This window comes from Tenrec ecaudatus, chromosome X (assembly GCF_050624435.1).
Source record: "Tenrec ecaudatus isolate mTenEca1 chromosome X, mTenEca1.hap1, whole genome shotgun sequence".
Taxonomy (NCBI): domain Eukaryota; kingdom Metazoa; phylum Chordata; class Mammalia; order Afrosoricida; family Tenrecidae; genus Tenrec; species Tenrec ecaudatus.
The window spans coordinates 109,733,256-109,755,620 of NC_134548.1; the positions used below are offsets into that span (position 1 = coordinate 109,733,256).

The 22,365-nt window shown below is 43.1% G+C and overlaps 2 protein-coding genes across 3 annotated transcripts in view; both read right to left on the reverse strand.

Moving 5' to 3' along the window:
* Positions 1 to 11,399: 11,399 nt before the first annotated feature.
* On the reverse strand, positions 11,400 to 14,316 carry TIMM8A (translocase of inner mitochondrial membrane 8A). Its single transcript, XM_075539184.1, has 2 exons — positions 14,108 to 14,316; positions 11,400 to 12,440 (listed from the first exon to the last, which is right to left on the reverse strand). The coding sequence occupies exons 1-2, from the start codon at positions 14,237 to 14,239 to the stop codon at positions 12,279 to 12,281; spliced, it is 294 nt and encodes a 97-aa protein (XP_075395299.1). The 5' UTR covers positions 14,240 to 14,316; the 3' UTR covers positions 11,400 to 12,278.
* Positions 14,317 to 15,137: 821 nt separating this feature from the next.
* Positions 15,138 to 22,365, reverse strand: part of BTK (Bruton tyrosine kinase) — a 36,699-nt gene continuing 29,471 nt past the window's right edge. For both annotated transcript variants that reach the window (XM_075538941.1, XM_075538940.1), the window contains 4 exons: positions 21,820 to 21,884; positions 20,668 to 20,786; positions 19,216 to 19,373; positions 15,138 to 15,474 (listed from right to left, as the gene is read on the reverse strand). In XM_075538941.1, coding sequence (XP_075395056.1) covers positions 15,403 to 15,474; positions 19,216 to 19,373; positions 20,668 to 20,786; positions 21,820 to 21,884 — 414 coding nt within the window. In that variant the 3' untranslated portion in view covers positions 15,138 to 15,402. The remainder of the gene's footprint in view (positions 15,475 to 19,215; positions 19,374 to 20,667; positions 20,787 to 21,819; positions 21,885 to 22,365) is intronic.

Here is a 22,365-nt window from a genome sequence, read left to right on the forward strand (position 1 = left end):
AACAGCAAGGGGAACAGAGCAACGAAGTCCCCAGGGAATACCAAAAATAGATTTGGGGGCCAGGGCTTCGTACCCCATGAGACTCAACTGGAAAACACTCCTAAAGGCCAACAAACAGCCCTTGAACTAACTACAAGCTTTTTGTTGTTGTGGTGTTGTGTTTTGTCATTGGCCTTTTGTTGTTGTTATTTTGTTTTCTTCTGTTGCTTGGTTTTGCTCTGTCTTGTTTTTGTGCATGTTATTATTTCCGCAAGTCTGTCTAAATAAGATAGGCTGGATGAACAATCTGGAGGAGAAACAACGAGACCTACTGTTCTAGGGGGACATAGGAGAGGAGGCAGTGGGGGAAAGGAAGTGGTGTTAACAAACCCAGGGACAAGGGAACAAGTGATCCAAATCGGTGGTGAGGAGGGTGTAGGAGGCCTGATAAGGCGTGACCAAGGGTAATGTAACCGAGAGGAATTACTGAAACCCAAATGAAGGCTGAGCATGATAGTGGGACAAGAGAAAAGTAAAAGGAAATAAAGGAAAGAGCTAGGAGGCAAAGGGCATTTATAGAGGTCTAAATAAGGGCATGTACATATGTAAATATATATGAGGATGGGGAAGTGGATTTATGTGCATATATTTATGGGTTTAGTGTTAGGGTAGCAGATGGACATTGGGTCTCCACTCAAGTACTCCCTCAATGAAAGAATACTTTGTCTATTAAACTGGCATTCCATGATGCTCACTTTCTGGAAACAATTGCTGAAGACAAAGTGGGTGCATAAGCAAATGTGGTGAAGAAAGCTGATAGTTCCCGGCTGTCAAAAGATACAGTGTCCAGTCTTAAAGACTTGAAGGTAAACAAGCAGCCATCTAACTGAGAAGCTACAAAGGCCACATGGAAGAAGCACACCAGCCTGTGTGATCACAAGGTGGTGAAGGGATCAGGTATCAGGCAACAAAGAACATAAAATCATATCATTGTGAGTGAGGAGGAGGGTGGAGTGGGGACCCAAAGCCCCTTATGGGAAGGTCGCAGGGAGGAGACAAGTCAATCAGGGTGTGGTGTAACAATAATGAAGCATACAATGTTCTTCTAGTTCCTAAGTGCTCCCTTTGCCCCCGCCAAGACCACTATCATGATCCCAATTCTACCTTACAAATCTGGCTAGACCAGAGAATATACACTGGTACAGATAGGAACTGGAAACACAGGGAATCCAGGACAGATGATCCCTTCAGGACCAGTGCTGAGAGTACCCATACCAGGAGAGTGGAGGGAGGGTGTGGTGTTAAGGGGCCATGGATTACAAGGATCTACATGTGACCTCCTCCCTGGGGGACAGACAACAGAAAAGTGGGTAAAGGGAGATGTCAGACAGTGTAACATAAGACAAAATAGTAATTTATAAATTATCAAGGGTTCATGAGGGAGGGGGTACTGGGAGCGAGCAGGCAAAAATGAGGAGCTGATGCGAGGGCCTTACGTGGAGAGCAAATGTTTTGAGAATGATGAGGGCAACAAATGTACAAATGTGCTTTTCACAATTGATGTATGTATGGATTGATTTAAAGAAAATAAAAGCCTGTCCTATGTCCATTGGAAAATCTATCAAGGTGACCCCTTCATTATACCCTTCTGAGCTAGACTCTTTGCCTCGAATTTAACTGGCCCAGTAGATCCCCCCCATAAGCCACTGTTTTGGTGCCACCTTTTTTACCCCAAAGCCACCCACATGAGACAAAGGGAAGTGTAGCAATGATGGAGCTGTTCTGCTGTTATCCACTGATCACAGAGGCATGCATCCACACATTGTGTTTGTAATCAACCAGCGCATGTATGAACTGAAACCCTAGTGCAGCGGTTCTCCACCTGTGGGTTGGGAACCCTTTGGGGGTCAAACGACCCTTTCACAGGGGTCACTCGATTCATAACAGTAGCAAAATTACAGTTATGAGGTAGTAACAAACATAATTTTATGGTTGGGGGGTCACCACAACATGAGGAACTGTATTAAAGTGTCGCGGCATTAGGAAGGTTAAATGAAGGATAAAAGTTCATCTGGATGGGAAGAAAAACTACTAAGTGTTGGCGGCATTTCATAAGAAAGGAAAGAAGATTACATCCCTGGGACCAACCTGGAGAAAAGAAAAAGAAAAGTACTTGAAAAATAAGAATCAGGCCTTTAAACTATGTAGTGTACCTTGCCACACAATAATAATGAAGGATAATTTTTCAGAAAAGAACTAGGCAGTGTTCATAATATTTACTTTGAAATGGCAAGATACATGGCAATATCGCAACTGCATTAGAGGTCCCGTTTGAACAACACTGGCATCATCACTTTATGTAGCACATTGTTTAAGCCTTCAGGAGTTAACTATAAGTCTAAAAGTTCCATTTAACAAATAATGGCAAGCTCCTACTCCCTACGCTTTCCTTCCTTCATTCTCTCTTTTTCTTTTTATGTGTGTCACTGTATTCCTGCCTTCTTTCTTAATCAAAACGCAGTATCAAAACACAAGTTATGACGGGGCTCCATTCCAATGACTCCATCGCAAGCCTATTTGGACATAAATTTCATATCATTTCTTTTCTTAGTTTTCATTATTATCGCCTTTCATGATCAATATTTTTATAAATAATAAATGAACAGGACCATGTAATCATCTGAAAATGGTAACAACAGCAAATTATGTACTACAGCACTGTAAGTAATACATATTATTAGTAGGATTAAAAAACAAACAAATACCAGATGGTCTTAAGTGTGGTTCATAAGTTGGGGAACTACTTGTGTAATGATAATCTTAACTATTTTATTGATCATTTGCATACATGCTGGGGTATACATATACACGCTATGCATACACACTGAACTACTATCTTCATTATCTTTTATTCCCCCTCTTGGCTTATTTCTAATTTTTTTGGTCACAAATTGATAGAACATTATATTTGTGAGTGATCTTTTAAGTATTTCTGACTTTAGAGGTATGATTATGTTCCTTAAATTGAGGGGAGCAATAAATACTTCCAGGCATTACCCAGATCCAAGAACCGTGCAACTGGGGAACAACCTTTTGTATAAGCTCTTCTCTGAAACCTACTTGACCTTCCTCTTTCTGGTCACTTCTGCTGTCCTTTGAGACCCAAGGCAACCTCTCATTAGTACATTATTCTATATCCAACTCCCTTTCCTATCATTATCTGTTGTTTCCCCTGTCCACTTTATTCCAACTATTTTCTCGCTACTCCCCCACATATCATGTATCTCTTTTCTTCTCCATCTCCACATCTACCATCAAAATTTAATATTCCATGGCCTCTTATTAAAAGCCAATATTTTATTGTGCTTTTTGGGTAAGGTGTACACAGCAGTTTAGATTTCCATTCAACAATTTCTACAAGTTCTGTGACATTGGTTACATCCTTCACAATGTCTGAACATGCTCATTGTTTCCATCTGGTTCTGTTTTCTTTAATCTAGTTTCCCTGCTTCCTTACATTAGCATCTTTGTTTTAAAGCAATTGAGGGCCTTTTGGTCTCCATAGTCTCTTGCCTGAAGTAGTACCTGCCTTAATCCAGCCTACATACAGCTGCTAACATGATCTTTGCTAATGCATCTATGAGGTGAAGGGGAAGACGTTCATGTACTTTATACAGTTCTCTATTGTTTTAAAACATGCATGTAGTACTTTTGAAATAAAAGGTGAAAATTTCATTATGTTAGTTCCTCTACCATTTAAAATCCTCCAATAGCTTCCCAATAATTGCAGGGTGAAACCCAGAATTCTTAATATTAGATGCTCCATTAGCTCTGTCCCTTTGTCGAAAAGTGCATGGAAAACGAAATTAAAAGACAATGGTGATAAGTTCCTTTCATAGAATTGTAAGAATATTTAAAAGATGATATGTTACTTAGAAAATATGTGGCCAGTGCGAATGTATGCATCTCCTCAGTGAAACGTAATTATGGTTCTCATTACACAGGTAGCTCCCCAGTTTAAGATAGGGCTCCATTCTGCATTCTGATGACACCATCATAAGTCTACTCTGACATAAATCAAACACCTAATTTTTTCTTTAGTTTTCACTATTATTACCTTTCATTATCAGTGTGTTTATAAATCATAATATTGAACATCTGCAAGTGAACATTGCATATAGTACATATTACTTATTTTTGAAAAGCCAGATGGTCTTAAGTGTAGTTCATTATAACTCAAAAAAGTCAGGGACTACTTGTTATTGCTGACATCTCTCAACATTCTGTTGGCTTTTCAATTCACCTGGAGCTCCTGATTAATACATCTGAATCCTAGTTTGCTCTCTCTTCATGATCTCTTCTCTGTATTTCTATGTAATAGAAACTGCCATCATTTGGTTACTTAGACTTTGCGTTTCTGAGAGGAACTTTTACAAGATACAGATTTCAACATACATTTGTTTTATTAGCTCCTACATTAAATAACTGCTTACATACTTTCTTATTAAGATGTTAATGTAATGGTTTGTCAAATTGCTTTAGCATTTCTTATGTTAGTACCGAGGATAGTGACTCTTTTCTTCTTAAACACAGGTTTGTTTTTTTGCCTTGCAGTGTTCAGTTCACCTTTCCTTGCCTTCCTAGTGGCCAGAGTAACACTCTGATGCCTACTCTTATCTGCTCTTCTGCTGGCTTACTTCCTGTCATGTGTCAAAGGTCATTGCCTAGCGAGTTGGCTTTAGGGAAGCTAATTACAAAACAGAAATATTAACTTTTCATTTTACTTGAATTCACAATCAACACCCATGGACCCAGCAGTCAAGAAATCCAACAATGTGTTATGTTGGGCAAATTTATTGCACACCTCTTTCAAGCCTTAAAGAGCAAAGATGTCACTTTGAGGATTAAGGTGTGCCTAACCCAGGCCAAGGTATTTTCATTTGTTTCATCTGCATGCAAAATCTGGGTAATGAATAAGGGCAACTGAAGCATTGAAGCTTTTAACTATGCTATTGGCTGGTATTAACTCCACCACGGACTGCCAGTTCCAAAATGCCTGGGAACCACAGCCAGGGTGGGGAGACTGTCTTGGGTACTCTGGCTTGTTATTAGGAGGAACCAGTCGCTGGAGGACATCATACTTGGTATAAGATCAGTGAAAAAAAGGAAGACCTTCAATGAGATGGATTGACAGTGGCTGCAACAATGAGCTCACGTAGAATTGTGAGGCTGGTGCAGGACTAGGAACGGTTTTGTTCTGTTATACATCAGGGATGTATGAGTTGGGATTCAACACCGCCTTAACAATTACAAAACCAGGCCCTGGGCTGGACTCTCTTTGTATTGTGATCTGTATACGCATTCAAGTCAACTATCTGAATGTGGCCTTGGATATTTTGTTCATGCCAGTACCCCTGGATTGACCCTTTCACTACTGTGGTCATGATCTGCTCTGCCGTTCTTTTCAAAGAATGGCAGCATATGGTCCTCAACAATTCCATCTGGTGCTTCTTGGCTTGTTTTCCCTTGTCTTTTGCAATGTTTCTCTTGGTCTTCACTGTTATACTATTATACCATTCACTTGGGATCAATAAGCCTAAACAATGCCCTAAGTGCTCTGTGGATTTTAAAGTAAACTGATAGCAGACCTTTCTATCTTTTGAGTCCAGAAAATGCAAAAAAAAAAAAAAAAAACCCCGAAAACTAAAACTAAAGGAAGAATATTAAATGGCACAAGAGAAGCATTATTAGGTCATCTTGCAAAAGAGATGTGTGCATTTTCTGGCCCTCTATAGAAATTTCAAAACTCTTTGCCAACTTTCTTTTAGCTACAGAGCAGGGATGTGAGGTAAGTCTTATTCCTGCTTTCACAGTATGTTTGGAAAAACGAAAAACTTTATAAAGGTTCTACAATAGTACTTTAGGTGCCATCGAGGAGTGTTGGTGTTAAGGAACACATAAGACAGGACTCCAGTAAGATATGACAAAATAACAATTTATAAATTATCAAGGGTTCATGAGGGAGCGGGGAGCAGATAGGGAGGGAGAAAATGAGGAACTGATGCCAGGGGCTTATGTGGAGAGCAAATGTTTAGAGAATGATGAGGGTAATGAATGTACAAATGTATTTTATACAATTGGTGTATGCATGGATTGTGATAATAGTTGTGCGAGCCCCCAATGATTTTTTTTAAAAAGACAGGACCCCAGATATCCCCACTACTAAAGTAGCTTTGCTTTATCCTATCTTATGTTAGTGTTCAAAGCAGTCCAAAAAACCCACACCATATTGCATTGGCAAAGTCTGCAGCACAAGACCTCTTCAATGTGTTGAAAAACAAGGACATCACTTTGAGGACTAAGGTGAGCCTGATCCAAGCTATGGTACTTTCAGTCATCTCATAATGCATGTAAAACTTGGACACAGAATAAAGGAGATTAAAGTGGAAGTGATGCAGTTGAATTCTGGTGCTGGCAAAGAATATGGAAAACACTGTGGACTGCCAAAAGAACCAAAAAATCTGTTGGAAGTAGTACAGCCAGAATGGTCCTTAAAAGAATGAATGGCGACACTTCATCTTACCCACTTTGGACATGTTAATGAGACCAGTCCCTGGAAAAGGACAATAATGCTTGGTAGAGAGTCAGTTGTGGCAGTTCCATAATTTCCTGTCAACTTGAGTGAAGGGGTGGAGCCTGGCAATGAAGTATAGCTAATGGTGCCTCTGTGTGGGCACGGCTTTCTCCTGAGGATTCTGGGAACTCCTGTCTTCCTCCCTGGAAGCGGGACATACACACTTTCTGCCTGACATTCCCACTGACAAGCCTCATGGAGCTACGCTGATGGAGCCAGTGCCCTGGAGTTGGAAGAGTCACATGGATACCCACACCAGTGCTGGGACACTTCCATTGCTACTGGATCCACAAGACTTTCCACCCACTGGCCTGTCATCCTCTTGGATTCAGTATCATTGTATGTGTTGCTTGAGTTTGAAGAGGAATTTAGACTGGTATTAGACTTATGGACTTGATCTGGATTGGGCTGGGCTGCTTTCTTAATATACAATTTCTTTTTTTTTTATTGGCCCAGGTACATATATTTTTTATGGAAATACACAGAGGTTGTGGACAGACTTCAGACCTCTGCTCATGCCCTCCCTCAATGCAAGAACACCCTGTTCTAACAACATGGTATTCTGTGATGCTCACCTTCCTGGCACAACCACCGAAGACAAAATGGATACATAAGCAAATGTGGTGAAGAAGGTGGATGGTGATCTGCTATAGAAATATATAGTGTCTGGGATCTTAAAGTATTGAAGTTAAACAAGCAACCATCTAGCAGAGCAGCAACAAGCCCACATGGAAGAAGCCCACCAGCCTGTGCAATCACGAAGTGTCCCCGGGATCAAGTAACCGGCATCAGAAGACACAAAACAAACAAACAAGCAAACAAACAAAAAAACCATATTGTTGAGAACAAGGCAGGTTGGAGCAGAGACCCAAAACCCCATCTGCAGAGAATAGGACATTCCCTCACAGAAATCTCAAAAGGAAGGGATAAATCAACCAGGGTGCAATATATAGCACCAATGAAACACACAATATTCCTCTGGTTCTTTGAGATTTCCTCACCACCACCACCGCCGCACTAACATGACTCCAGTCCTACCTTGCAGTTCTGGCTAAAATGGTGCATATACGCTGGTACAGAGAAGAGCTCACAACACATGGAATCCAGGTGAGATAAACCTCTCTGGTACAGACATGGGAGTAGCGTTACCAGGAGGATAGAGGACTAGGTGAGGAGGTGAAGAATGGGGAATCTTGGTTGATGCATAATCCCCTCCCCCAGGGGGATGAACAACAGAAATGTGGGTGAAAGGAGACAGCGGTCTGTGTAAAATATGAAAACAACAATAATTTATAATTTATCAAGGGATCACGGGGGTGGTGGGCAGGGGAAGAGGAGCTGATACCAGGGGCTCAAATAGAAAGCAAATGATCAGAAAATGATGATGACAACATATGTACAAGTATGCTTGATACAATTGATGCATGGATTGTTACAAGAGCTGTAAGAGCCCCCAATGAAAGGATTTTTTTTAACAATTTATTGGGGCTCATACAATTCTTTTCACAGTTCATACATATACATACATCAATTGTATAAAGCACATCTGTACAGTCTTTGCCCTAATCATTTTTTTCTCTTTTCTTCTTTTACATTTTATTAGGGACTCATACAACTCTTACCACAATCCATACATATACATACATCAATTGTATAAAGCACATCCATACATTCCCTGCCCCAATCATTCTCAAGGCATTTGCTCTCCACTTAAGCCCCCTGCATCAGGTCCTCTTTTTTTCCCCCTCCCTCCCCATTCCCCCCTCCCTCATATGCCCTTGGTAATTTATACATCGTTATTTTGTCATATCTTGCCCTATCCGGAGTCTCCCTTCCCCCCTTCTCTGCTGTCCCTCTCCCAGGGAAGTGGTCACATGTGGATCCTTGTAATCAGTTCCCCCCTTCCAACACACTCACCCTCCACTCTCCCAGCATCGTCCCTCACACCCTTGGTCCTGAAGGTATCATCCACCCTGGATTCCCTGTACCTCCAACCCTCATATGCACCAGTGTACAGCCTCTGTCCTATCCAGCCCTGCAAGGCAGAATTCGGATCATGGTAGTTGGGGGGAGGAAGCATCCAGGATCTGGGGGAAAGCTGTGTTCTTCATCGATACTACCTCACACCCTAATTAACCCATCTCCTCTCCTAAACCCCTCTATGAGGGGAACTCCATTGGTCGACACTTGGGCCTTGGGTCTCCACTCTGCACTTCCCCCTTCATTTAATATGATATATATATATACATATATACACATACATATATACATATACACATATATACACATACATACACACACTTATATCTTTTTATTTTTGCATGATGCCTTATACCTGGTCCCTTGGGCACCTCGTGATCGCACCGGCCGGTGTGCTTCTTCCATGTGGGCTTATTTGCTTCTGAGCTAGACGGCCGCTTGTTCACCCCCAAGCCTTTAAGACCCCAGACACTATCTCTTTTAATAGCCGGGCACCATCAGCTTTCTTCACCACATTCGCTCATGCACCCATCTGTCTTCAGCGATCCTATCATGGAGGTGTGCAGTCAATGATATGATTTTTTGTTCTTTGATGCCTGGTAACTGATCCCTTTGGGACCACTCGATCACACAGGCTGGTGTGTTGTTCCATGTGGACTTTGTTGCTTCTGAGCTAGATGGCCGCTTGTTTATCTTCAAGCCTTTAAGACCCCAGTCACTATCTCTTTTGATAGCCGGGCACCATCAGCTTTCTTCACCACATTTACTTGTTCACCCACTTTGGCTCCAGCCGTTGTGTCTGGAGAGTGAGCATCATGGAGTTCCAATTTAATAAAAGAAGGTATTCATGCATTGAGGGAGTGTCTGAGCAGAGGCCCAAGGTCCTTCCGCCACCTTAATACTTGACCTATAAATATAGACACATAGATCTATTTCTCCATCCTCCTATATATATTTGCATGTACATGTCTTTGTCTAGACCTCCATAAATGCCCTTTGACTCCTAGCTCTTTCCTCCATCTCCCTTGACTTTCCTCCTGCCCTACTACCATGCTTCATCGCCACCTGGGCTAGAGTATACCTCTTCTCTAAGCAACCTTACCCTTGATCATTTCCCACCAGGCCTGCCACTCCCCCTTCTCTACCATTTGGGGTCCCATGTTTCTCCCTTGTCCCTGGGTTTGTTAACTACAATTTCTCTTTATATAAAGCTCTTTCTTATACACAGTGTCTATGAATTTGTTTCTCTAGTCAACCTGCACTAACGCAGTGAGAAAGTGAAAGACCCTTGACACAATGGACTGACCCCACGGCTGCAACAATAGGATCAAATATGACAATTGTAAGAATAGCGCAGGACTAGGCAGTGGTTATACACAGGATTGCTTTGAGTCAGAACTGATTCTGAAGGTGCCTTACAAGATTTCATTTCAGAAAAATGGTCCGTTCAGCACTCCTTTTGTTTTACAGTTGAGTCTTAGAAAACTATTCTAAATGGAATACTTGGAATGAGGATTTTGAAGAGCTGGCAGTACTTTGCTCTTTAGGTTCTGAAAGCGAATTTGAGATGGATAAACACCAAACCAAATCATTGTTCTGGTAGTACATCATCTCTTAAGGACAGGGACAGATGTTTGGTGCTCAAATATACTGCATGGATACCAGACCCATGTCTTCTTGTTTCTATTAGCTCAGCCAGCAGAAATGCTGTACGGCAAATCCAGTGAAGTGTCCACAGGGAATGGAAATGCTTTAAGGCTAAATGATGTGAACTCAATTAAGAAAAGACAAGAAGAAAGGAAAAGACTAAAATGAACCTTCCGTTGCGATTTGAAGTTTGACAAGAACACATTCAATTTTGGAGGGGAAAAAACAAATTCAACAGACATACAGCTACAAGATGGATGTAAAAAAAAACAAAAGTATCCTAAACCTGTTTTCTTTGGGGCCTTGAAAACATGCCATTTTTCTAGTCCAACAGTCCTCTGACTTTCTTCCTTTAGTGCAGATATAAGGAGCGCTGGCTCTTTTATAAGGCATATAGCTCCATGGGGCCATTGGATATGCAGTTAGCTCTGCCTGAGATATTCTTCTAGGTGGCCATGTGACTTGGGTCACTTTGCATCTTCAGGTTTCTGCTGAAAATCCACCTTCCTTAGGTCTCCCCTAACGATCTTCTATAAGCCACTCATCCCACCTACTCATTCCCTAACACCCTTCTCTGGGTTTGCTCCACAGCCTGTGTTCTAGTACCATGTTTATGGCCCGTTTCTTCCTACAAGGCAGGCATGGGCAAGGACAGGGACTTTTGGTTTCTGTGCCACTCAATCTCTAGCACCAAAGCAAAACAATGCCTGCCACCAAGTAAGTACTCAAATGCTTGGCAACCTGTGTTTTCATCATGAACATTAAAAAAAAACCCTCCTGGTAGTGTTTATATAGGAAAAATCTAAGCAGGGGCTTGAGATGTCTAGAAATGCATATTTCCCCAATTTTCGTGAATCTGCATTACAGGCTCTGAAAAGTGCTATAGGTCTACACACCCCAGTAGTGGAAGTGGAGGGAATCCGGTCAATATCATCTCTTCACTGCACTGAGGAGCTTAACTCTTAGCTTTGACTGCCTTCCCTCCCCATCTCATCTCAAGGTTCTTCCTCATCTCACCGCCCCCACCCCCCAATAAACCAGCCAGGGATCCATCAAACACTTGTGCAATGCCATACACAGGCCACAGGTAGCCAGAAAGACTAGCCCACACCAAGTCTCAAGTTGCAGGTGCTAACCAAACAAAGTCTCAATCACAGAGTTGAATCATTTAGCTTTTATTTGAGTGATCAAAAGAACGCAACAAATGGAATCTATGCTGATTAACATTAGCCATGCCCCTCTCTCTCTGAAACTGCTGTTAGTTTCTGACTGGCCTTTATCTTTAGAACTTCTTTAGGCACATCTTTGAAAAGTTTTGTACCCTGAAATACAGGGAGTGGGATTCTGCCTTATCTAGAAATGAGAATTATATTTATTGCCTCCGTTCCTTCACAACTAAAGGCCTCTTGACTCTCAAGCTACTTGCACTGCCTCCAGAGACCATCCAGGTTTTTTAATAGGCGATCATTAAAAAAACTTAAGTACACTATATGTTCCACAAATGTTTTATCCAGTACTGACAAACACTAGATAAGGACACACACAAGTTAAGAGTACCAACACCCCCCCATGCCTGTCCTTTTTGACACAGATGAGTCTGACTCCCCAGAAATCTAAAAATGAACCCATACAACAAATGAGATTTTTTTTAAAACCTATGTGGTCCCACTCTCACATTACAGAAAGCAGTTCCACTCTCAACTTTTAGGAAACAGTTAATGGGACTTTGGAGAAAAGCAGACATACATGCCGTTATATACATTCTAGTAGAGTTTTACACTCATTTAGTTTAAAAACAAAACAAAACAAAAAACCACCCACAACTCCACAACTGATACATATAAGGCCTCAAAACACACACACACACACACACACACACACACACACACAGTCTTTGTTCATTCTCAGATGACTAAATGTCTCCAAAGTTATGGAAAGGTGGAAGTCACTAATCCCCCATAACCTTGGCTTCAACAATCCCATCAACAGCTCATCGTTTCTTGAACTTCATTTGTTCTCCAAAGAGGTAATGCTGAGATCAGTCAGAAAGGCTTTCTGAGAAGGCTGGCTTGGATTTCTGGGTCTGTTCCAGTCGATTCAAGATGAATTGGCTTGTATCAATGAACCGCTCAACACAGTTCACAAAACAGGCCTCAGCCCGATTGTCCAACTTTGGCCCAGGTTTGTCCATGCACTTCTCCTGCTCGGGACAAGACACATAATCACAAAGGGAACTGGGCGTGGGGAACAGGGGGAAAGGTTACTTACTGATTAGAGAGAAAACGTCACCTCAGAATAGTATCTGACAGTAATCAAACTAAACACTGGGCAGTTTACCCTGGGTTCAACTGTTCTCTACAGCCTTACATTAAATTTTCACAAGGCTGTGGAACAGGTACTCCAGTTCCAGCAAAAGCTGTAAACTGGATGAGGGGAAAACCTGTCAAGAGAAGAAAAATTAACATCCTTTCTACTAACAGCACATTAGAAAAGTGGCAAGACCCTGTCTAAAGGCAGAAAACTTGTGTGACTCCGTAAAACAGGGCAGTACCATCAAATTTTGGCTTTCACAGGTTTCACCCGATTACTAAGCCTCAGAGGTAGTGGTGGTGCTATTAGGTTCCATCAAGTTGACTCCGGCCCATAGCGACCCAACGCACAACAAAATACTACGCCATCCTCACAATTGTTCCTATGCCTGAGCCCCTTAATGCAGCCACTGTGTCACAGAGGTATTTTGCCCAAAATGGTAACCCAGAAACATGGCAGATATAAGTGACATAGTCCTTCCTTGAATTTGGTACTGCTGAGATCAGCGTTTGGTTCTAACCTTAATTCTGCTTGCACAAATGCCTTCAGGTTAAATGCAGGATAAAAAGGTAAATTTTGGCAGCAACCCGGGCCTTTCAAAACGTAACATATTGAGTGTGAATCTATGGCCTGAGATTCTAGAATAACCTAGAATGGAGTTATTCCCTCTCAAATGGAGTGGGAGTCTCTTAACTTTTCCTGAAGGGCCCATACCTTACAGATTCTTAAGAGGCGCACTTAACCATGCTCTGACCCAACTATCAACTCATCAAAGGATTAAAAAATAATAATTCAACCACTCTGGTGAAAGCAAGCCTTTGTTAAGGATAATGGTCCAGACAGACCACTAAAGTTTATGGGGAAATGGTGTGCAGAAGGCAATGACTGTATTATAGTTCCAATTTCAGTAGTTCGAAGGAATTTCGTCCCATTAGTATCTGCTGAGTGTACTCCAACCTCTGCCCTTCCAATTCCAGGGAAAGTTATCCTTGGCCTCTGACTTCTGTGGGCAGTATAGCTGTCCTTGGCAGTCAGGGCACTTTGCAACTTCCTTAACCTTCAGACCCACAGGGGCTTGGTGTTACAAAACCATCCCACAAGGCAATGGAGTGTGTACAATAGGGGAGCAATTACGCCACTTTTAGGTTATCAGTTGGCTTGATAGAGCCACTGGAGCAATCAAGGTAAACCTTGAGAACTTCACGAATAGCAGATTCACTGCCCCTCTGGTACTTGGGCTTTTAAAATGAAAATCCCAGAACTACAAAATCTCGTTTCCCACGGTGACCAGCACTAGTCAGTGTCCATCTCAGGTGACAGGGTCGCGTGCAGCAGTGGCCTAAGTGTTCTTTGATTCCTCAATCCGCTCTCCCAACAAAACCGAGGTCCGGAGTGACAATACCCCAAGAAGTGGGACCCTTCTCAGGAATCTAAAGAAAGCAAGACAGTGCTGCTGGGTCCTCCCTCTCCCGAATCTCCCATGATGTCCTGGGTCTCTGGGGTCAGGGGAGAGGGAAAGTGGGTAAAGTGGCCAAGTCCCAGCCCCAAGATCCTCACCCAACAAAGTTCAGTCATCTGGTGCACCAGCTGTTGAAAGCGCTGCTTCTGCGTCTCCACTTCGATGAAATGCTGCAACTGGGGGTCCAAGCTACCCAAACCGGCCGCAGAGGAAGACGAGGAGGAATCCATCCCAGCGCCACCACGCGAGCTCAGAGCAACTCCGCACCAACTCACCGACCTTCACGTGTCTCCGCGACGGAACCGGAAGCACAACCCGCCGGCTGAAGGACCGCCCTCATGAGCGCACTGCGTCTGTGCGAGACCGCCCCTCGTGGCTGCTCCGCTGGCTTCCCGCCGCCGCCGCCTCCGCCTCCGCCTCCGCCTCCGCCTCCGTGTCCCCCAGCCACGTTTCCGGGCTCTGGCCCGCGGCCCTGGGTGGCGCTCCGCCTGTGCCTTTACTGTGTAGGACTTGAAGCCCAGCGCCTCTGGGGCGCTGGCAAGAAGTTACCGCGCAAAAGGAAACACTTGTGGCTCTCTTTACGTCAGACCACGTGGGCTGCCCTCCAACAAGCTCCGCCCCTTCGGCCGCTTCCCAGGCGCCCGGGCTTCCGCAGCAGCCACCTTAGCCCTCTTAATCATCGTGGGCCCCTCCCTGTACTTTTTTCAGGGGATTTCTCCCTCTTGACTTAAGAAAGAAAGCTCTAGCCACATCTAGCCTTAACTTTTGAATTCATCCTAATATTTCATGTCATTCTGTGTGCCCCACACTGCTTTGACTTGGAATTCTCTTAAGACCTTGAGGGGTTTGATGCTGAACCTGTGGCATTCTCAGTGCAGGAATGCATGGACCCGATACCAGGAAGTGGCATACTGAGATAGGGCGCTTTGGGGAGGCTGTGATGAACCCAGAGAGAAGCTTTCAAGGTTTATAGTAATTTTATTTTATCAAAAACGTCCTCCCCTCCCGTTTTCTTTCCAAGTTCTTGCCCTGCCTCCCACCTCCCCAAGCACTAATGCCTACCCCAAATGTTCCCGGACTTTTTGAGAGCAGGCTATTTACACCCCTCTTTCCTCACCCACCCCCAAATGTTTCCATTCCAAAGTCAGTCTGTTTTAATAGCCTTGAGAAATTTCCCGGGAGTGGGTGCGGGGGAGGAGTGGAAACAAGACCAGGCAGAAAATAATTCTTTGGCCTTTGTTTTCAGTGGAATCAAAGAGGCATTCCCAGGTGTAAACAGAGACCTTTTGTGTACACAGTGGGGACATAAAGGCCCCAGGACCAGAAAGCCTAGGATTTCTTCAGAGACAGTGAAATTAGGGTTTGTGGAGAACTAAGAAGCTTATTGACCAGCTCAGGATTCTTCATCCATGGCATCGAGAATGTTGCTCAGAAGAGTTCTGAAAGTGGGACGTTCATCTGCTTTCTAAAACCAAAGCAAAAGAGGATTACAGTGAACCGGAGCAATCAAGAAAAATGCACTAGTTATGCAACAAAGGTTAATATGTCTAACAGCATACCCTGTCGACAAACGAAAAAGAAATACAGGTTCTCCATAAAGCCCTTGTTACCATTTTATTTGTTAACAGCCCAGATATAAGAATAGTTTATATACTTCCTCCCCCCAACTACCATGATCCGAATTCTACCTTGCAGGGCTGGATAGGACAGAGGCTGTACACTGGTGCATATGAGGGTTGGAGGTACAGGGAATCCAGAGTGGACGATACCTTCAGGACCAAGGGTGTGAGGGACGATGCTGGGAGAGTGGAGGGTGAGTGGGTTGGAAAGGGGGAACTGATTACAAGGATCCACATGTGACCTCTTCCCTGGGAGAGGGACAGCAGAGAAGGGGGGAAGGGAGACTCCGGATAGGGCAAGATATGACAAAACAACGATGTATAAATTACCAAGGGCATATGAGGGAGGGGGGAATGGGGAGGGAGGGGGGGGGAAAAAAGAGGACCTGATGCAAGGGGCTTAAGTGGAGAGCAAATGCCTTGAGAATGATTGGGGCAGGGAATGTATGGATGTGCTTTATACAATTGATGTATGTATATGTATGGAGTGTGGTAAGAGTTGTATGAGTCCCTAATAAAATGTAAAAGAAGAAAAGAGAAAAAAAAAGAATAGTTTATACATTATACTGGAAAACATACTGATTAATATTTAGGATAGGTCCATTACCTAATTATACACCAACCGTCTTATTTTAGATATTTTTGTTCTTGTTGTTAGGTGCTGTGGAGTCAGTTTCTTACTCATAGCCACCCCATCGCGCTTTCTAGGCTGTATACATCTTATACTCAAGTGGAAAACGGATACCAACAAAAGTACGTGGTTGAAAGAACTGAAATCTGATAAGCTGTGAAGATTTTTTCTGTTTGGCTTCAAACATTGTTACTATATTAATATCTAAAATTAACAAAGGGAGTGACATTTCAAAATCACGGGCTGTCCCTGAGAAAGGAGCCTGAGCACCCAAGATGGTTGATCACTGTTCAGCTTCTAGACTGAGGCTCCTTTTGCCATCCACAGCCCATAAACCTTGGGAGTATTTGGAAATTCAGGACACATTCATGGGCTCCGTCAGTCAGAACCCAAAGGTCATTGATTCCTTTGTGCTCTGAATCAGTTACTCTCAGGTTTCAGTATTCCATGAGAAGTTCAAAAGGAAACAAAACCCTAATTTCCAGGAAGGTCAAGGTCAGCAGTTCAAAACAATCAGTGCATTCCACAGAAGAAAGATGAGGCTTTTCTCACTTTTGTAAATAGTTATAGTCTCGGAAACCCACGGGGGAAGTTCTACCCTAGCCTATAAAGTCACTATGAATTGAAATTGACTCCATGGAAGTCAGTCAAACTGGTTGATGCCAGTTTGAACCCAATTCATGATGACAAGAAAGAAAGGCCCGACAGTTTGCTTCCATCAAGATTATAGCCAAAGGGGGAAAAACAAATTTCTGTGCTCCACTCTAGGCATAATTAGAATAGCTGGTGAATAGGCCCAATACTTATTTTGAAGGCTTCCCGAGGGATCTGATACCCATTCAATTTTGTGAACTACTTTAAACAGTCCAACTCTTACTGACCCTATAGGACAGAGTAGAAATGCCCCTGTGGGATTCTGAGACTGTAACTCTACAGAAGTCTAAAGCCTCTTCTGTCTCCCACCGAGCAGTTGGTGACTTTGGACTGGTGACCTCACAGCTGCCAGCCCAAAGCGAATCAACCCAATGGCAGTGAGTTTGTTTTTGGAAGCTTTAAGAAAGTTCTGGTCTGTAATATTTTTTCACTAGCAGAGTGATGGTGACCTAGGGAGAAAGACAGAGAGAGAGAGAAGGGAAATCCTTCCAAGGGGTTCTACCTTTCCTCACACTGTCCTTACGGCCTCTGCTATTTGAGGCCAAGGAGCCATGTTTTGCCTCCAGATACCCACTCGTCATCTCACCGAGAGATCTTTGGATGCACATATGTATCTGTTGGACATTATCTGTCTTTCTGGTTTCTTGTGGGGGGCAGAATTAAGAGCGAGGCACATAACACCCACCAGACATTTTGGCTATCAAGTTAAGGTTTCCAAAAAGCTACTGAAAACCCCAGAACAAAAAATCCTATCTGTGTGAATGAGGGGGATCGTATAGTGGAGACCCAAAGCCCATCTGTAGACAATTAGACATCCCCTCACAGAAGGGTCACAAGGAAGAGGTGAGCCAGCCAGGGTGCAGTATAGCACTGATGAAACATAAAACTTTCCTCTAGTTCTTTAATGCTTCCCACCCACTATCATGACCCCAATTCTACCTTAGACATCCAGCTAGACCAGAGTATGTACACTGGTACAGATAAAAAGCTCACAACACAGGGAATTCAGGACAGATTAAACCCCTCAGACCAATAATGAGAGGAGCAATACCAGGAGGGTAAAGGGTAGAAAGGGAGAACTGATCACAATGATCTACATTTAAAACCCCTTCTCATGGGGTTGGACAACAGAGAAGTGGGTGAAGGGAGACAGTGGTCAGTGTAAGGCATGAAAAAAAATATAAATTATCAAGGGTTAATAAGGGAGGGAGGGAGGGTGGGGAAGGGGGGAAATGGGGAGCTGATGTCAAGGGTTCAAGTAGAAAATATTGAAAATGATGATGGCAACATTTGTACAAAGGTGCTTGACACGATGGATGGATGGATGCATTGTGATAAGTGCTATAAGAGTCCCCAATAACATGATTAAAAAAAAAATTTTTAACACACTGAAAGATTTGAAAAATTTTTAAAGCTACTGAAAAGTAGAGAAAGCACCTCACCTCAAAGAACTCACTGTGAGAATAGTGAAACATTTAATAATAATAATTTAATAATATTCTCCAAATACTATACCCCACACACAGTGTAGTTTTTTAAGTACTACCTATTTTAGCTCCCTTTCCTGTCTTAGGGATAAAAAGTACTCTTATTGAGGACTAAGGCAGAAAATGTTGGTAGCCAGCCAGAGAAGTCAAAAAAAGAGTCAGTGCCTCTCAAAGAAATGAACATACACTTTAAAGTATTTTCACGTCCATACAATTGTCTGGGTGAATTGGGTTGCCTGTTTTTCTAGATGATATGGCCCCACAACCATCTCTCCCTAGCACTGAGCTGGTGCTGGAGCCTGCTAAGGATACTCATGTATCATTATAGAGCCTGTTCTATTGTACACCAAACCACTGGGAGTCGGACCCAGTTTATCAGCCCCTAACAATGAACAGCAGGGATACTCTGGAATTCATGGATGGCACAAAAGATCAAGCACTTGAACTGCTAGCAGAAACGTTGGCTGTTCACACCCCCCAGGGGCTCCTCAGTAGACAGCTCTGGCAATCCGCTTTCCACAGGCCACATCCTTGGAAACCCTATGGAGCAGCTCTACTCAGCACACATGGGGTCTCCAGGAGTAACATTCGATATGACAGCAACTAACGACAATGATACTCTTGTGGGAAATGGGGCAACCTGGGAAAACCTCTGGCTGTCAGAGGGTTTGGGGTGCACGCTAGGGTAAAGGAACATATGCAGTTATTAGTCTGTGCCCAGCTGACGTGCAGCCTTAGAAGGGGATTATATGGCTGGGTTACGTGAGATAGTAGGTTCGAGAATATAATTTTAGAAGTGACAGTAAGCCACTTACCTCATGCCAGCAGCTGTACATGATGGTATATACCCTCTCTGAAGCCAGATGAGGCCTATAGAGACGTAGACCTTGGGCAATGTGTTCTGCAGTCTCACTGTTAGTAAACCTCTCATATGGCATCTTCCCCAGAGAATAGACTTCCCACATCAAAACCCCTACAAGACAAGAAAAGAATGCATTTAGGTGTTTGGCAGTGTTCATGGCTAGTAAAATTCCCAGTTTTTCGAGATTAGCTCCAAAGGTTAGAATCACCTATTTCTCCTTTGTACAAATTTGTGCCAACTATTGGCTATACGGCATGGTCATCAGAGTAACTGTGGACTATTATCTCTTCCATGACAGAAACAAGGTCCCTAAGTTGTACAAATGGTTCACATTTGACTCCTAAACCGACAAAGGAACCTTGGTGGTGTAGTGGTTGCAGGTTGGGCTGCTAACTGCAAGGTCAGCAGTTCAAAACCACCAGCCACTCCACCGGAGAAAGATGAGGTATTCTACTCCTGTAAAGAGTTACCATCTCAGAAACCCATAGGAGCAGTTCTGTCCTGTCCAATAGGGTCATTCTGAGTTGGACTGGACTCAATGGCAGTAAGTAGTAGTGAATACTAACTCAACTCATGGTGACCCTCTAAGACAGGGTAGAACTGCCCTCTACAGTTTCCAAGATGTAAATCTTTATAGAAGTGGCTGGTGGATTTGAAGTCAACCGACGACTGTTTGGTTTGGGTTACTAATCCAAAAGTTGGCAGCTTGAATCCACCCAGTAGTACCACAGAAGAAAAGCCTGGTGATCTGTTTCAGTGGGGGGGGGGGGAACAGCCAAGAAAACTCTGTGGAGCAATTCTACTCTGCAATACATGGAGCCCTTATGAGTCTAAATGGACTCAATGGCAATAGGATTTTTGGCTAGGAGAGGGACAGCGTCTTCTTTGTCTTTGTCCTTATAGGAGCTGGCAGTCTCTGGTATATAATTAACCACAGCTGTTTCCCTTGAGTTGATTCCAGCTCATAGTGACTCTGCTGGACAAAGGAGAACAGCCCCATTGAGTTTCCAGGACTATATTTCAAGAAGCAGACTACCATAGCACGCTCCAGCAAAGGTCATTGGGTTCAAACCACCAAGCTTTCAGTTAGCAGCCAAGCTCTTAACTACTGTATCACCACAGGTCCCGTGTATTTAATTAACATTCAGAAAAACGTAGAATACTGAATGAATTCTTTATTTCCTCCAATATTTTGTAAGTTCTAAGAAGACAGAGATCATATGACTTCACGGTTGTTATCCCCAGCAATGCCAAAACTGCCCAAATCATGGAAGGTGCTCCCTGAGAACTGGATGAATGAAAGCAAAGACAGTCTCTCTTCTGAAAGCTGCCAAGTGTGAATTTCCTTTTCCTTTGGATTTCTCTTCCTTTGGGGTATATAATGTGTATAATCTTTTCCACTTACCAAAAGCCCAAATGTCAGATTTGCTGCTGAATTTGCTATACATAAGGACTTCAGGTGGAGACCACCGGACTGGAAATTTGGAGCCTACTGAGCTTGTATATTCATCATCTAGAACATACCTGCAAGGGATTCAGGATGTGTTACAGTTAGGATTTGAAGAGCTTGATACTTCCTTAAGTTTTCTTGGCACAGTGTAAAGCTTCACAAATACACACTTACAGGGTTTCCCAAAAGGTTCTGCTGATCAACTAGTGTCTTTTACTAATGTAAATTGTTTTCTTCCATATCTGATTTAGTTTTTCAGGTCAACATTGTAGTTATAGGAGGGATGAAAGGAAATAAATCTAAGAGGTGCCACTCCCTCCCTTATCTCTATCCCCCTTTCCATTTCCTGTTCTTCTACCCTTCCGTCTGTTCAGCCACTGCTAGTGGGAATTAGACAGGTTATTAAAGAAAGGATGGAGCCCAAGTCAATGGGATGAACAAATCTAGATAAGGCACTGGGAGAATAAGGTAACAGAGAGGGGACAGAGAGAAAGGGCGAAAGAAGGATGAGAGGGACGTACCTTATATACTTCACTGGGAGAAAAGGAAAAAGAAATGGTAGAAAATGCTAGAAAGAAAGAAAGGAGCTACAAGGATCCACATGTGACCTCCTCCCTGGGGGAGAGACGGCAGAGAAGGGGGGGAAGGGAGACTCCGGATAGGGCAAGATATGACAAAATAACGATGTATAAATTACCAAGGGCACATGAGGGAGCGGGGAGCGGGGAGGGAGGGGGAAAAAAAGAGGACCTGATGCAAAGGGCTTAAGTGGAGAGCAAATGCTTTGAGAATGATTGGGGCAGGGAATGTATGGATGTGCTTTATACAATTGATGTATGTATATGTATGGATTGTGATAAGAGTTGTATGAGTCCCTAATAAAATGTAAAAAAAGAAAAGAGGAGAAAAAAAAGAAAATGATTAGGGCAAAGAATGTACAGATGTACTTTATACAATTGATGTATGTATGTGTATGGACTGTGATAAGAGTTTTATGAGCCCCTAATAAATTGTTTTTAAAAAAAAAGAAAGAAAGGAGCAGGGGGGATTAAACATGAGAATGTCTCCTCAGCCTATGAAAGGGAATAATGAAAAGGGCACACTTACCTGGACAGGCCAAAGTCAGACACTTTAACCACTCCCTGGTCATTTACCAAGCAGTTCCGAGCAGCCTGCAGTACAACAAACACCAGTGAGAATTGGTTCTTGGCCCACAGGTTAAAGGCACAAAGCTTCTGCCCACTGGTGGAATGAAGCTTCGGGAACTTCTTTCAATTAGACACCTTATCACCTAAGAGGAGTCTGCTGATGCCACTAAGACATTGTGGCGCATTTTTTGCTGCTCACTGTAAGTTCGGAGGCTGTGCAGAATGATTTCATTCACACAATCCATTCCATGCCACCCACCCCTTTCCTGAAAGGCTGAGAAAATTCAGGGAGATTGAGGAGAACTTTGTGGTTGCTTTGTTTTGCTTTCCTGCCAATGGGAGGAGGGGCAATTTGAGCTTTCGTCTTGCTGAAACAAATAGAGGGACACAAACTCTGCTACCGTTAGAGGTCAGTCAAGTAAAGCAATAGCATGGAGTGGGGTGGGTCTTGACTACAGGAAATGAGAGCGATGTCGAAAAAAAAACAGCTGCATCTGCCTGCTTG

Coding starts and splice junctions, on each gene's coding strand:
- TIMM8A (XM_075539184.1), bottom strand. CDS start 14,239: ATGGATTCCTCCTCGTCTTCCTCTGCGGCCGGTTTGGGTAGCTTGGAC. Junction 12,441..14,107: donor AGATGACTGAACTTTGTTGG/GTGAGGATCTTG, acceptor TGTCCCGAGCAG/GAGAAGTGCATGGACAAACC.